The sequence below is a fragment of the Carassius carassius genome, chromosome 26 (assembly GCF_963082965.1).
Source record: "Carassius carassius chromosome 26, fCarCar2.1, whole genome shotgun sequence".
Lineage (NCBI taxonomy): Eukaryota > Metazoa > Chordata > Actinopteri > Cypriniformes > Cyprinidae > Carassius > Carassius carassius.
Window position 1 is genome coordinate 3255861 of NC_081780.1, and position 15560 is coordinate 3271420.

At 38.6% G+C, this 15560-nt stretch overlaps 1 protein-coding gene across 1 annotated transcript; it reads right to left on the reverse strand.

The window, feature by feature from the left end:
- On the reverse strand, window positions 1–9794 carry LOC132105368 (deleted in malignant brain tumors 1 protein-like; the record flags this gene model as incomplete). The annotated part of the gene is made up of 7 exons (XM_059510456.1): window positions 1–283; window positions 368–658; window positions 749–1054; window positions 1150–1458; window positions 2779–3081; window positions 3170–3475; window positions 9680–9794. Coding segments are annotated over 6 exons (1431 nt in total), but the record flags the coding sequence as incomplete, so codon positions are not given.
- Between the last annotated feature and the right edge of the window lie 5766 nt (window positions 9795–15560).

A 15560-nucleotide genomic window follows, 5' to 3' on the forward strand; every position in this document is an offset into this window, starting at 1 on the left:
CAGGTTTACATTGAAAATATATGTAAAGTATTGGCTATATCAAGATTAAATATATATTAAAGTTAGGATGACACACAAAGGTACTTTATCAGTATCAAAACACTACCTACATTGTCATTATGGGAAAAAATAACAAGGATATTATATAAAGCATTGTCATGTGGAAAATGTGTTAGATAAATATTAATTTAATTTATAAAACGTCCGACTGAAAAATGGATGTAGAATTTATTTCCTTTTAAATAGAGTTTGCTTATTTTCTTCTCTGTATTCCAGAAATGACCTGAGGAACCAACACCATATACACGGTTATTGTGGAAAATATTACATTAAAGATTTAGTTTTAAGGCTCGTGTTAAAGTCTTACCAATTTGTCAGGGTGCAGCTCCTATTCTCTCATGGAAGATTTTTCCATCTGTCCAAGTTTTCAGTGAGAACTTCCCATTGATTTGTAGCTTCTTCCCAATCTATGAGATCCAAATGAACAGAACAGTAACATGGACAGCCAGTAGATGACAGTTAAAAGTGGTGAAAGATACAGCTCAATGTTACTCTTTCCACTGCTCTCACCTCAGGGAAAGTTTATTTATGATTCCTGCAGCATTTGGGTCGATTCCATTCCTAGCCTTCACTTCAACCCTAAACATGACTTTAACAGCTAAGTGAAACCAAAAGTCATCAATGTCTCCATGAATAAAACACACTGCTCCATAACCTCACTCACTAAAATGAAAACATGGGCACTTACATCCACAAATGATTCCGGCATCTTTCTCGTGGCCACATCTGTTTGGAATTGCATTATATGAACAGCTCATCAAAGAAGGCTCATTCCCAGAACAGTTTACATTATTCATCCAAACCGTTCCTGAACCCATTCCAAAATAGGCAGCACTCTTTAATTCCAAAACTGTCCCACAGCCCAGTTGCTTACACACCACTGCAGCATCTGATGCATCCCATCCAACATCACACACTGTTCCCCACTGACCGGCAAGAAGAACCTCCACTCGTCCAGAACAGGGGTTGGTGCTGCTGACCAGCCTAACGTTATCTATTGCTCACACAAAGTAAGAAAGTTTACATATAATGAGAGCGTGATCATAAAATACATATACAATCATTTTAGTCTTAAAGGTTCACACTCACCCTTACAGATGACTCCTGTGTCTTTCTCATGTCCACAGCTGCCTCTTCCCCATCCACTTGATTTACAATCTCTTAGTCTTGAGTCAGTGTTGGAACATTGTAAATCACTTATCCATACAGGCCCTGACCCTGAACCGAAATGAGCAGCGCTCTTCGCCTCGATCACATCCCCACATCCCATCTCTCTACACACCACTGCAGCGTCTGTCAGATCCCAGCCATCATCACACACTGTTCTCCATGCTCCATTATAAAGAACCTCCACTCTTCCAGAACAAGAGCCGTGTCCATTTATGAGCCTGAGAGAAGCTAAAAGCCACACAAATGAAAGTAAAAGAAACTTAAAAACAATTTTTTATTTATTTACAATGACTATTAATTTACTGTATTTCTTATTATATGTTACACTTCCAAACACTGCCGCATTAAAGAAACAGTTCTCAGAAAAAATGAAAATTTGCGTAATCTTCATTCACCCTTGGGCCACCCTTACGAAAAAGGAGTTTATTCAAGTGTGCTATTAGTATACTTCTTTTAAACTTTAAAGTATACTTGACTTTACAAAAAAAGTCTAAATATATTTGAGCTATATTCCTAGAATCCGTGTTGTCATTATTATACAATAGAGGGCGCTACAAACATGGAGATAAACTAGTTGTGCACTCAAAGTTTACAACTGTTATACTTAAAAGATACTTAAAAGTATACTTTTATATACTAGAAAGTGGGCCAATTTAGTCCCAAGGAGTATTGGAACAGTACACTTACAAGTATAGTACAGAACACTGATATTTGTATACTTGTGACAAAGTATACTTAAAAATGTACTTTAACTTTACTTTAGTATACTTAATAAACTTGAAGTATACTACTTTTTGGTAAGGGCATCCAAGATGTAGATGAGTTTGGTTCTTCATCTAAACCAATTTCGATATCATTTATTCACCAATGGATCCTCTGCAGTGAACATGTGCAAACTAACAACATCACAATAATCCACATTATTTTGTTCAGTTCAGTCCATCAATTAACATCTCGAGAAGCAAAAAGCTGCATGTTTGTAACAAATAAATCCATTATAAAAAATGTTTAACTTCAAACTGTTTCTTCAAAATTTGAGTCCTTTATCTATAATATTGCTTTCTCCAGTGAAATGGTAGTCTCTTCTGAATCAGTAAAGATACTGTTTACTGATATGTTGGTGAAAAATATGTTGGTGGAATTTGAGAGGACAACAGGGGATGGACTTTTTCCACTAGAGGAAGCATTAGGTATTATAGATACTGGACATTTTGCCCGAAGCAATGGTTTGACACCTTATTGATGGCTTTGTTTCTTACAAACATGCTTCTTTTTGTTTTGCAAGATGTTAATTCATGGACTGGAGTTGTGTGGAATACTTATGTATTACTGCAATGTTTAATCAGCTGTTTGGACTCTCATTCTGACAGCATCCTTTCACTGAAGAGGATCTATTAGTAAGCAAGTGATGTGATGGTAACTTTGTCCAAATCTGTTCTGATAAAAAAGGGTATATTTTCATTTCTGGGTTAACCATTCCTTAAATTACTCCTTTTTCTATATAATAAAAGAGAAAGAAAGTGTAGAAAATTTGTGGATTTCACTTACGATCACAGATGACTCCAACATCCTTTGAATGGTCATCCATTCCCCATCTTTGAAATTTACAATCAGTGAGCATGGTCTCATTTCCAACACAGTTCACATAGCCCATAAATATTTGTCCTGCACCTTGTCCAAAATAAGCACCACCTATTGCCTCTATAGCATCTCCACATCCCATCTGTCTACACACCACTGCAGCATCTGATAGATCCCAGCCATCATCAAACACGGTTCCCCATTGACTGTCACGAAAAACCTCAACTCGTCCAGAACAAGAGGTTATGCCATTCACCAGTCTGATGTTAACTAATGCCCACAAAAATGTAAGTGTTACCATTGAACATAAAATGATTAGTTTATTCTATTAATTTTATGTACTAGGTTTCGAACTCACGTTGACAGGCTACTCCGGCATCTTTCTCATGTCCACAGCTGTTTTGTCCCCATCCCTTTGAATTACAGTTTCTCAGAGTAGAGTAACTGGCACACTGTAAATCACTTAGCCATACGATTCCTAATCCCAATCCAAAATAAGCAGCATTCTTTGCCTCTATAATATTCCCACAGCCCAGTTCTCTACACACCACTGCAGCATCTGACTGATCCCATCCATCATCACATACTGTTCCCCAACGGCCATCAAAGAAAACTTCAACTCGTCCAGAACAAGAGTTAGTGCCATTCACCAGTTTAACAAGTGCTAATGGACAGATGGACAAAAGATTAAGAAACAAGCTTGGAAATCTCCAAATGGGGGCAGGAACTCCAAAATGGGGTGAGAGCTGTTACGTGTTAGAACGTAATTGTTGTGTCACAAGTGTTGACCTGTGAGTGGTGTGTATTTTCTTGTCTCTCTCTCTTTTTCGCTCCCTGCTCATTAGAGCAACAGGTGCAGCTGCTAAGTTGGCGCGGCTGAAGCATCTCAACGTGTGGATATAAGCAGTGAGGATTGTCTGTTCGTCGAGCTCACCCTCCTGCTTCCTTGGCACCCTTTTTCTTTGGTGTCGCTCTTGATGTTTTATTAGCTTTATTAGCTCTCCGTCTGTAGAGCAGTTAGATCGTTTTCAAAAAAAAAACGAGTTACTGCAAATTGTGGAGAGTCTTAAAATATCCGTTTCATCTTCAGCATTACAAGCTGATATCAAAACGGAAATCCTGTCTGAGATGATTTCTCCTGGTATTTTGACCAAAGAATCTGTACCACCTGCACCTGAGTTTGATCCAGAGGTGGCACTAAAATTAAAAGAATTAGACTTGCAAATTAAGCGTCAAGAACACGAGACACGTTTGCTAGGGTTACGTGAACTAGAACTCGTTCGGTTAACGAAGCAGGAGGAACGTGTGCAGCCCGTTGGTGAGCCACAGGGGGGCCATGAGTTAAGTCAGTTTGATCCTACTCGTTACATGAAGCTTGTTCCCCAGTTTAGGGAAACGGAAGTAGATGCCTACTTTACAGCTTTTGAGAGGGTAGCTGGGAAACTGTGCTGGCCTAAAGATATGTGGGTGGTGATGTTACAGAGTAGCTTCATGGGCAAAGCACAAGAGGTTTGCTCTGCTTTGCCCATTGAAGACTCTCTTAATACAATGAAGTCAAAACAGCAGTTCTTAGAGCATATGAACTCATGCCAGAGGCGTACAGGCAGAAATTCACAAGTCATACTAAGATGTCTAGACAGACCTTTGTAGAATTCGTGCATGATAAAAATTGTATAAAAAAATTGTATTGCGTCGGATGCTACAACGTTTGAACGCCTGCAGGAGTTAATATTATTGGAGGACTTCAAGGGTTGCCTCCCTGAAAATCTTAATGAACAGAAGGTTTCTACTTTGTCTGAAGCTGCAGTTTTTGCTGATGAGTACGTGTTGACTCACCGTACTGTTTTTCCCTCGTCCTGTCCAAGTCAAAACGTTAGAGCATATACTGAGAGGAATTCTGCGGGTGTGCGTTCCCCAAAGTCTGACTCTCGTGCGAGAGTGCCCGGGGGAAGTATGTTTAGACCCACCGATTCAAAACGCTCGTGCTTCTTCTGTCTTGATCCCAGTCATTTAATTGCAGACTGCAAGGCGTTGAAGCAAAAGAATGCGGCTGCTAAAGCTAAAGGTATTGCACATTTAGTACTTGAACTGCAGGTAGGAATGGATGAGTCTTTTTCACCTGGAACGGAGTTGTTTAAACCTTTCCTGATGAGTGGTTCAGTTTCTATTTCTCCTGGCGATACGTCAAAACCTGTTTCCATTCTGCGCGACACTGGTGCCGCCCACTCGTTTATTCGTGAAAATGTGCTTCCACTATCTGCTGACACTTACACAGGGACTGATGTATTGGTCCGTGGAATTGAGCTCGGATGCAATAAAATTCCTGTTCATTCTGTGTTCCTGAAATCCGAGCTAGTCACTGGCTTAGTAAACGTGGGAGTATGTGTTACACTACCAGTTGAAGGTGTCAATTTCATCTTAGGGAACGATCTGGCCGGAGGCAATGTTTTCCCTTTTCCGTTAGTGTCCTAGTGTCCTACGAGAGATTCAGATGTGCTGGCTGTTTCTCCTCCTTTATTTCCAGTGTGTGCGGTAATGCGTGCACAGTCACAGAAAGTTGCAGACACCATTGATATGTCTGACTCTTTTCTACTAAGTTCGAAACCAACGGAGTTGTCGTTGTCTGTGAATGACAATGTGTTTGAGGCAAACTCTGATGCGTGTAATCAAAGGCAAACTGTTACTATAGGACGAAAGCAGCTTAGTGCCACACAAAAGTCAGACTCTACTTTGTCGCGCTGTATTGAATCCGCCGTAAAACCAAAGATGAACTCGCTCATGTAAGAATGGGATATTATTGGGACAAGGAGGTATTAAGGCGCAAGTGGCTTCCAATATCTGAGGACACGACTGACTTAGACCATGCCTACCAAATTGTTGTGCCAACCTGTTATCGTCCTGTAGTGCTCGAACTGACTCACGATCACCTAATGGCAGGCCACTTTGGAGTCAATAAACCTTAAGCGTGTTATAAAATATTTTTTCTGGCCCGGAATAAAAGCCTGTGTCGTGAAATATTGCTGGTCCTGTCATGCGTGTCAGATCGCAGGAAAACCTAACCAGGTTGTGCGCCCCTACACCCAATTCCTGTGGTGGGGGAGCCGTTCGAAAGATTAATACTAGACTGTGTTGGCCCGCTCCCAAAATCGAAAAGTGGACATCAGTTTGTTCTCACGCTGATGTGTGCAACCACTCGGTTTCCCGAGGCGGTCCCTCTCCGTAATAGAAAGCGAAGACTATTTCAAAGGAACTAATCAAATTCTGCTCTCTTTTTTGTTTGCTTTGAGTAATTCAAACAGACCGTGGAACCAACTTTACATCGAAGCTTTTCAAGCAGGTGCTAAATAGAATTTTGGTGTCGCATCAGATGTCCACTGCCTATCATCCGGAGTCTCAGGGAGCGTTGGAGCGGTTCCATCAAACACTCAAAACCATGTTGCGTATCTACTGCACTGAAGAGGGAAAAGACTGGGCTGACAGTTTGCCCTTGCTACTTTTCGCTGTAAGAGAGGCCGTGCAAGACTCTCTAGGCTTCAGCCCAGCGCAGTTAGTGTTCGGACACTCAGTTTCCAGGCCCCCTTAGGCTTCTTAGTGAGCAAATGCTTGAGAAAGAGGTTGCACTTGTGCCAGTGGCTGAGTATGTGGATACTCTTCGTAAGCGGTTGAACCGCGCTTGTGAACTCGCCAAGTCTAATCTAGCAGGTTCACAGGATGTTATGAAAGATTACTACGATCTCAAAAGCGCTGTTCGTTCGTTTGCTCCGGGTGAGTCGGTGCTGGCATTATTACCAGTTCCTGGGTCTGATTTGCAATCCCGATTTACTGGTCCTTACATTATTGAGAAAAAACTGAGTGAAACTAATTATGTACTGAGAACGCCAGATCGTAGGAAGAAAATGCGAATGTCACATTAATATGCTGAAGCCGTATCATGCTAGAGATCAAGTTGTAGCATCAGTTAAGGATGTGACGTAGGTGGCTCCTGTTCTCCAGAGCTCCATCGAGGATGAAGTTGGAGTAAATATTCCAGGGCTGGGCAAAAGCTTGCAAAATTCGAACATGCTCAACAATTTGCATACCTTTCTTGGTCACTTACCAGATTATCAAAGAAAAAGTATTACAGAATTGATTGACAGTTTTCCCAGTATTTTCTCTGATCTCCCGTCTTGCACTTATGTGTTGTTCCATGACGTTGGAGTTCCTATTAAACAACACCCGTATAGAGTTAATCCTTATAAACATGGTATCATGAAAACTGAGGTTGAATACATGTTACGAAACGGTTTAGCTAAACCAAGTCAAAGCGCGTGGAGTTCTCCCTGCCTGTTGGTACCTAAAAGTGATTCATAATTTCTATTCTGTACTGACTTCCGAAAGGTTAAAGGTGCTCTAAGCGATGCCGGGAGTTGTAACTTCTTGTTGACATTCAAATTGTTGTCAAACAATACGGAGGCTAGCTAGACCCTCCCTCCTCCTCATCCGTGCACTAACCCCCCAAATCTTTCTTGTCGGTTATTGGCTAGAACAGTTCATGTTTTGTGGTGCGGGTGAGCCCAGTTTGTTTTTCCTGTTGTTTGTGGAGCCTGTGGTGTCTAGAGAGACCCCGTGTTTTTTTTTTTTACAGTGTGTTCAGGGGACAAGCAGCTAGCGGATAGTAAGGAGATGTTTGCTGGATGTGACAAAAAATGTTTTGGCCTAAAAAATGTGTGACATCACTAAGAGCACCTTTAATTCAGTTACTAAACCTGACTGTTTTCCCTTACTGAGAATAGATGATTGCATTGATAGAGTCGGACCAGCAAAGTTCATTTCGAAACTTGACCTGCTGAAGGGCTACTGGCAGGTGCCCCTTACTCCGCATGCTTCTGAAATCTCAGCATTTGTCACACCAGACTACTTCTGTCAATATTCAGAGATTGCCTTCGGTATGCGGAACGCCCCATCCACGTTCCAACACCTAATGCAGTTGGTACTGCGTGATGTACAGAATTGTACTGCTTACCTTGATGATATTGTTGTGTATTCTCCCACGTGGGAAGAACATGTTGAAACGTTATTGTGAGGTATTCTCCCGACTAGCTGGTGCATCGCTAACTGTGAACCTGACAAAATGCGAGTTCGCCAAAGCCTACGTCACCTATCTTGGTAAACGTGTGGGTCAAGGTCAGGTTTGTCCAATAGATGCCAAGGTAATGGCTATAACTGAATTTCCTACACCCACAAACAAACGCGAGTTACGCCGCTTCATCGGAATGGCTGGTTATTACCGGGGGTTTTGTCGCAATTTTGTCACTCTTATTGCACCGCTAATGGACCTTCTCCGACCGTGATCAGGTTTTAACTGGACTTCTAATTGTGAACGTGCTTTCTCTGGAACGAAAGACCTTTTGTGTAGTGCCCCAGTCCTGGCCGTCCCTGACTTTGAACGGCCTTTCCAACTTGAGGTTAACGCAAGTATGGTAGGCGTAGGAGCTGTCCTTCTGCAGATGTCAGAAATGAACATCAAGAAACCTGTGTTATTTCTCAAAGTTTAATCGCTGTCAACACAAGTATAGCACTATTGAAAAAGAGGCTCTTGCGTTATTGATGGCATTGAAACATTTCGAGGTTTATCTTTGTGGGTCCACGTTCCCTGTCAAAGTTTATACGGACCATAATCAGTTGGTTTTTCTCAGTCGCATGTACAATGTGATGTAGCCATTAATCTTTTGGGGAGGGGAGGAGTGTTACGTGTTAGAACGTAATTGTTTTGTCACAAGTGTTAACCTGTGAGTGGTGTGTATTTTCTTGTCTCTCTCTCTTTTTCGCTCCCTGCTCATTAGAGCACCAGGTGCAGCTGCTAAGTAGGTGCAGCTGAAGCATCTCAACGTGTGGATATAAGCAGTGAGGATTGTCTGTTTGTCGAGCTCACCCTCCTGCTTCCTTGGTGTAGATCGTGTGTGTACGACTGCTGCTTAAAAACAGTGTGTTAACCCCGAGAGAGCTGTGCTGTGTCCCAGTTCATGTAATACTCCTGTTGAGGAGTTAGAACTGGTAGTGGAATTAGGCCGGTAATTGTATTGGCAAACTAATTATCATTTATTTAAAGTAACCTGTGAGAGGTTTTTAGGCCTTTTTATTTCCTTTATAGTTTTCTCCTGTTTAATTGTCTGCAAGGGAGGTAAGGATTTGTATTTTATTCATTGTTTAATTCTAGGGAAGAGGATTTCAAACTTAGTCTTAGACTCAAGTCTCATCCCAATGTAAACAAATAAATCCCACTTTTCTTGACTTCTGGGTTGTGTGCTGGTGTGTTTGTGGAAGCAGGAGATTGAACTCCGGGCGGCACCCTTTTTCTTTGGTGTCGCTATCGATGTGCGTGCATGTGGCATGTAACAGAGCTCTAAAACAGGGTATGGCTTCCTCCCATTAACAGACACATGATATGCACGCGCAACATTAAAGTTAGCAAGTTAAGCGCTAGTTAGCAAGTTTCGTGGCTAAATGCGGCTAAAGTAAACATTCTCATGATAACTGCTTGTTACCCCATTGAAGAGAGGGGCTGGGTCAGCAGAGCTCATTAGCATTTAAATAGTCAAGCAACAAAATGGTTTGCTGTGTGCAGAGCTGTTTTTGGCAATGTAAAGAGGGTGTTGTTTTACACTACCATTGAGAAATTTTAACCATAGACTTTTCATTAAGACCCTAAAGAATCATATCAACATCCGATGACCCCTTTAATGCAATGTCATCATAAAGATTATAATGAATCACAGTTTTTCATTTTTGGGTGTACCACACTTGATGTTTTGTTACTCACATAGGGACTGCATACTGAAATTCTTTTTTTCAATATATTTTTTTAATGCATGGCAATGGAACAACTTACATTGACAGATGACTCCAGCATCCTTGTAATGCAAACTGTAATCTTCTGTTTTTTGGGATTCACAGGCAGCAAGTGTGATTTCATTTCCAACGCAGTTAACATCATTCAGCCATACTGGTCCCCCACCCTGCCCAAAATAAGCAGCACTCTTTGCTGCTCTAGCATCTCCACATCCCATCTCTCTACACACCACTGCAGCATCTGATAGATCCCAGTTATTATCACATACTGTTCCGAACTGAGGGCTTCCCAAGCGATAATAGAATATCTCCACTCTTCCAGAACAAGCATTGAAGCCATTTTCCAACCTAATTCTGCCTGAATTATGATATAATTAGCGTTGTTGTCATAGGGAATTATATAATGCACTTTCTTATTTTCATGGATAAGACTTGTGAGGCAACAGAAATATTGTAGATTATTTTCAACCAAATTTCTATGCACAGCATTTGTGGCATGATTTAAATTAACCAAATTTTAACATAATTTTTTTAAAACTGAATATTCCATGCAAGTGCTTTAAATATAAGCAACAAAAATATATGCTAAAATTTATACTCACTTTGACAGGCAACTGCAGCATCCTTCTCATGTCCACATGAGTTTTGTCCCCATCCCGGCAAATTACAGTGTCTCAGAGTCGTTTCAGAGTAAGAACATTGTACATCACTCAGCCATACTGGTCCTGATCCCTGGCTAAAATATCCACCAATCCTTTGCTCGAAAACATCTCGACAGCCCATTTCTTTACATATCACTGCAGCATCGGAATAATTCCAGCCGTTATCACACACTGTTCCCCAGAGATTTTCATTGAAAACTTCCACTCGTCCAGAACAAGAGTGACTGCCATTCACCAATCTGACAAGGGCTAATGTCCACACAGAGCAGAAAACGGAATCAGAAATAAATATTAACCGTGCTCACACTGCATAGCAGCTGTTATTTCAAGTGAAATACCAGTAACTTACAGTGACAGATGACTCCAGCATCCTTTGAATGGTCATATATAAACTCTCCAAATTTCTTAGAGCTGCAACTGCTCAATGTAGGCTCATTTCCAACACATGCAATGTTGCTCATTAATACAAATCCCCCTCCTGGTCTGAAAAAAGCACCACTCTTTGCCTCAATAGCATCCCCACAGCCCATCTCTTTACACACAACTGCAGCATCTAACAGATCCCAGCCATCATCACACACTGTTCCCCACTGATTGTAATAGAAAACTTCCAGTCTTCCAGAACAAGAGTTATTGCCATTTACCAGTCTTATTGATTCAGACGCACTTGAAATGGTATCGCCAAGAACTTCATGTTAAAGAAAAAATATGAAGAGTTAAAAACACTGGCATTATCTGTAAAAATATGCTTGTTTTAGTATTGCTACTTACTCAGAATGAGCCACAAGGAGCACAGCATTGTTGCTTGTCAATAACTGGATTTGTCTGGGAAATGACACAAAATGATATGTACCAGACACCAATATTAAAGTTGACACCAGCGAGAACTACAAAAATAGATGATGTTATATTATCAAAATCCATATGCACAAAGAACAATCACTGAAACTGTATTTTCAAACTGAAATTTTGAAACTCACCAGCAATGTTCACTTTTGCCTTTGTTTTTCTGTCCCTAAATTGGTAGGTCCACTCCTGTTAAAGCACATGATTAGAATCAGGCATATTTAAATGTTATGTTATGGAAATGTTAGGACATAGGGGTGAGTTTGAGGTTACGGTTGGTTAAATCTGTTTGGCTCTGGTTCCTCCCACTGTCTGACTTCAAAACACATTTTTACTCGAAGTCCAAGAAACTCACAAATGAGCATGACATCAAAAAGTACATCAGTACATTCTAGAAACAAAAATGATACACATAAATGTATTTGAAACAACGTATAGGCTATAGTCATATGCAATATATGAAACTGGCTTTGCTGAAGTGAAGCGTGTGTCTCGTGCCTTGTGCTTCTTTGACTATCATTCAAATTGGACTTTAACCCTTTTAGATTTCCTTTACTAAGTACTTAACTTTGCATCTCTAATTTGACCACCGATCCCTCATGATCCCAGGTCTTAAATTTAATTTTAGCTGAAGTAATACATTCGTCTGTCCTTTTACAGAGACTCTACATAAAAAGGCCAGGAAGTTTTTTCATTCTTATCATAGTCTTTAGGCTAATTCAGGTCTGATTTAATAACTAAATTAGAATTGTATTTATGACCACTGAGATCTTAAAAGTTACTTGTAATTTTGTTATGTAATTGTTCTTGTAATACATGCAAAAGAGTTTCATCAACAGTGACTTAAGCTTATCGGCTATTATTGTGGTGTTTATTGTTTTGTTTATGGAGAGATTACTGCATAAAACTATGTTTTATACTACAACTATAAATATAAATTAATTCTCTTTTTGTATCCGTTTTTATTCCAGAAAGGTGCAGATTCCACATGTTATTTATTTAATATGCAGTTAACAAATATTAATTGACATATCAACAAGTTTTGTAAAAAGATATATCTTAAACTACTTTTAATAAAGTAGTTTAAGATATATCTCTTTACAAAACGTGTTTATATGTCAATTAATATTTGTTAACTGGTATAGCTATATTGACCATTATTCCAGAGTTTTCTTAGTCTTTTTTTCTTTTTTTACAATTTTCAAAAAAAAAAATTAACTCATTGTTTACCTTAAAATATTTGAAGGCACATCCAATGTGAAATCTATGGCTCACATTAATCAGATGCTTTGTATATTATTCAAATATAATTTAAGGGTTTAGATCAATTTGAAAGAATAATGCAGAGTATTTTGAATTGAGTCTTTTAGGCTACAAATGTATGTGTAATCATATTCAACTCGCTATATTAGAACTATAAATACAGAACTCTTTATATCAGGCAGTTGTATACTGTTACTAGTATCACAGGATTCAGATGAAGTTAATGCTAAAACTTATCTCGATGTCATTTAGATCTCATTTTGTAATGTGGTTTGTTTTACTGAGTCCAACTACTTTTGATATAAAATTGTGAATAATGAGAGGCAAAAAACATGACACTAAGAGAACATTCATTATAGAAAATATGGTGCATTAAAAAAGTTTAAAGAGTTAGCTGAACTGACTGACTGACAAATCTGTTTTCAATTGAATATGCCTTCGTTTCTCACAAAATGTATTGTATGGAAGGTTTCAGAAGACTTTTATAGAATACTTTTATAGTGCTTTTTTTAGCTGTACAATATAAACAAGACAACCACTTTCACTGTATGCAAAAGAACAGTTTGGAGATTCTGGTAAACTTCTACATTGTACTATGTGCAAGCTAGCACATTTTTAACTATATAATAAAAGTGATAAATGCAAGAGGTGTCTGTATGTGTCCACAAGACAATCCATTTTATTCAAACTCCTGACAGGCCTGCTAAGTTGAACATCTGAATCAGTTGTTTGGTGTGTTTGTGTGTGTGTGTGTTTTGGCAAGCTTCATTTTCCTTCTGTTTGACAACTGCATCTGTCATTATGGGATTTAAGAGGATTGTTCAAAAATTAAAAAAATTTATCATTTGCTCACCCTCAAGTTGTTCTAAACCTGCATAATTTTGTTTTTTTATTTTTTTATCTGGAGCACAAAACAATGATATTTTGAAGAATGGTGGAAAGGAAACAAGCAACTGTTTGGTTACATTCTTCAAAATACCTTCCACAATCTTTGCATTGTTATTTTGTATTTTTTTTTAGGCATACACCTACTTACATGCAAAAATAAATGCATTTTAAAACTTTTTATAGTATTGGTGATGGGTAAAAGTATATATATTTAATTATATTTATTTATTAAAAATGGCATTTCTATGTAATATGTTCATACATAATACATTTCTTATTTTTAACAAACCATTCAATTCACTCATTCTAACCCCAACCATACAGTAAGTAGTTAATATTACTTAGTACTGAAACATATAATTACACTGTAAGAATGACAACATGAAATAAAGTGTATAATTACATTCCCACTTAATGCAGTACACCAAAGTAATGGTACCGAGAATAAGGCGTCAGGCCAGCGCCTTTAACCATAATTTCCCACTGACCACAAGGGCTTCTGTTGGTTGGGTCAGAACTTTGCTCAGTCCCGCCCTCCACCTCCCACAAATAACACACAGCACTGTCACCCAGCTGCCTGGCAAACTGGCCAGACTGGTGACCGCAGTAGCAGTCCGGCTAGGAGCCCGCAATCACCTGAGAGCCACTCAGATATTCAGCCCCATGCGGGTCGCATAAAACACATTGTCCAGGCTCAGTCCCAGTAAAGCAAGAGTTGGTGTAATGCCAAATTCTTATCCCCGACAGATTATTACCCCCCTAGTGATGGTGGGTTTAGGGCTGGGTGTGGTGTAGGGGTTAGGATTAGGCAATCAGATAGTGATTTCAACCATATATCGCAACGAAGGTTGGCTTGAGCAGCGACTGCGGCTGGAGTCGCCGGACACAGGAAAAACACGCTCCTGTCACAGTCCGTGAACCCGGTGCTAGCGACAAACCTGCAGGAGTATTTTTAATGCAATGTTGTTGAACTTTAGTCTTGACAAATTGGTGGTATGACAAATTGGGCCATTCTGATTCTAATGAGAGTTTCTCTTGCACTTCCATTTGCAGCTCTGCTCAAGAATAACATAATCCTTCAAGGGATTAATAACTCAACACTGAGCACAGAAAATCATGACAAATCTATCTATCTATCTATCTATCTATCTATCTATCTATCTATCTATATATATATCTTCTTAATACCATACACCATCCGCAGTACTCTGATCTGAAGGATCTAATCATAGTTTTTTGCAGATTGAAATTGAGATAAATTTCAATCCACTACGTGGCAGGCCATTAAAGCACTGACTGTCCCAGACCCAATCTTTTATCCCTCGCTTCTAACTGCAGCAGAAGTTGTGATAAAAAAATACAGACTATCATAATAAGCTTGAATGAGATCACAGATTGAGGTTTGGTCAGCTATCTTTCGGGAGTCAAAACATAAATCAAGTGTATACATTTTAAAAAGCAAAATTAGATTAGATCCTAATAAATAAACAATTAAGTATCAAATCCCAAAAAACAAAGAAAACCAAGTTCTGCCATGCATTTTTCTTGTTTAATATTCTGTTTTAGAATATTAAATGAAACAGGTTGCAAGTGACAATTCACAGTTATGAATAATCACATTCTTGTAACTAAAACAGCAAGGTTTAATGCAACTACATTGTGCACTTGTTCATGCATTCTGTATTAGAGATTAATTTAATATTGTTAATATTTTATAAATAACATAATACATATTTTTATTTATTTATTTTAATTTACAATATTTTAGTGCTGTCCAAAATAAAGTTTTTGTTTACATAACATATGTGTGTGTACTGTGTATATTTATTATGTATATATAAACACACAAATGCATGTATACGTTTAAGAAAAATATGCTACATTTATATATAAAAAATGTTTATATATATAATAAAAATTATATAAATCTAAATATATATTCATGCAAATATTTTCAAAATATATACTGTTTGTGTGTGTACATATATATACATAATAAATATACACTGTACACACAAATACAGCACATTATGTAAACAAAATATTTTATTTTGGATGTGATTAATCGCGATTAATCATTTGACAGCACAACAATACTTATATAATCAATGTACAATTATAATTAATTGGCTGTAAAACATTCAAGAGCAATTGCACTCCACAATCAGTGTAACATCTCTAATTGGCCATGAACAGAAAAAAAGTTACTGAATACATATGAGACACACATATTTATCCATTATATTTCAGGCAGTATTGGAA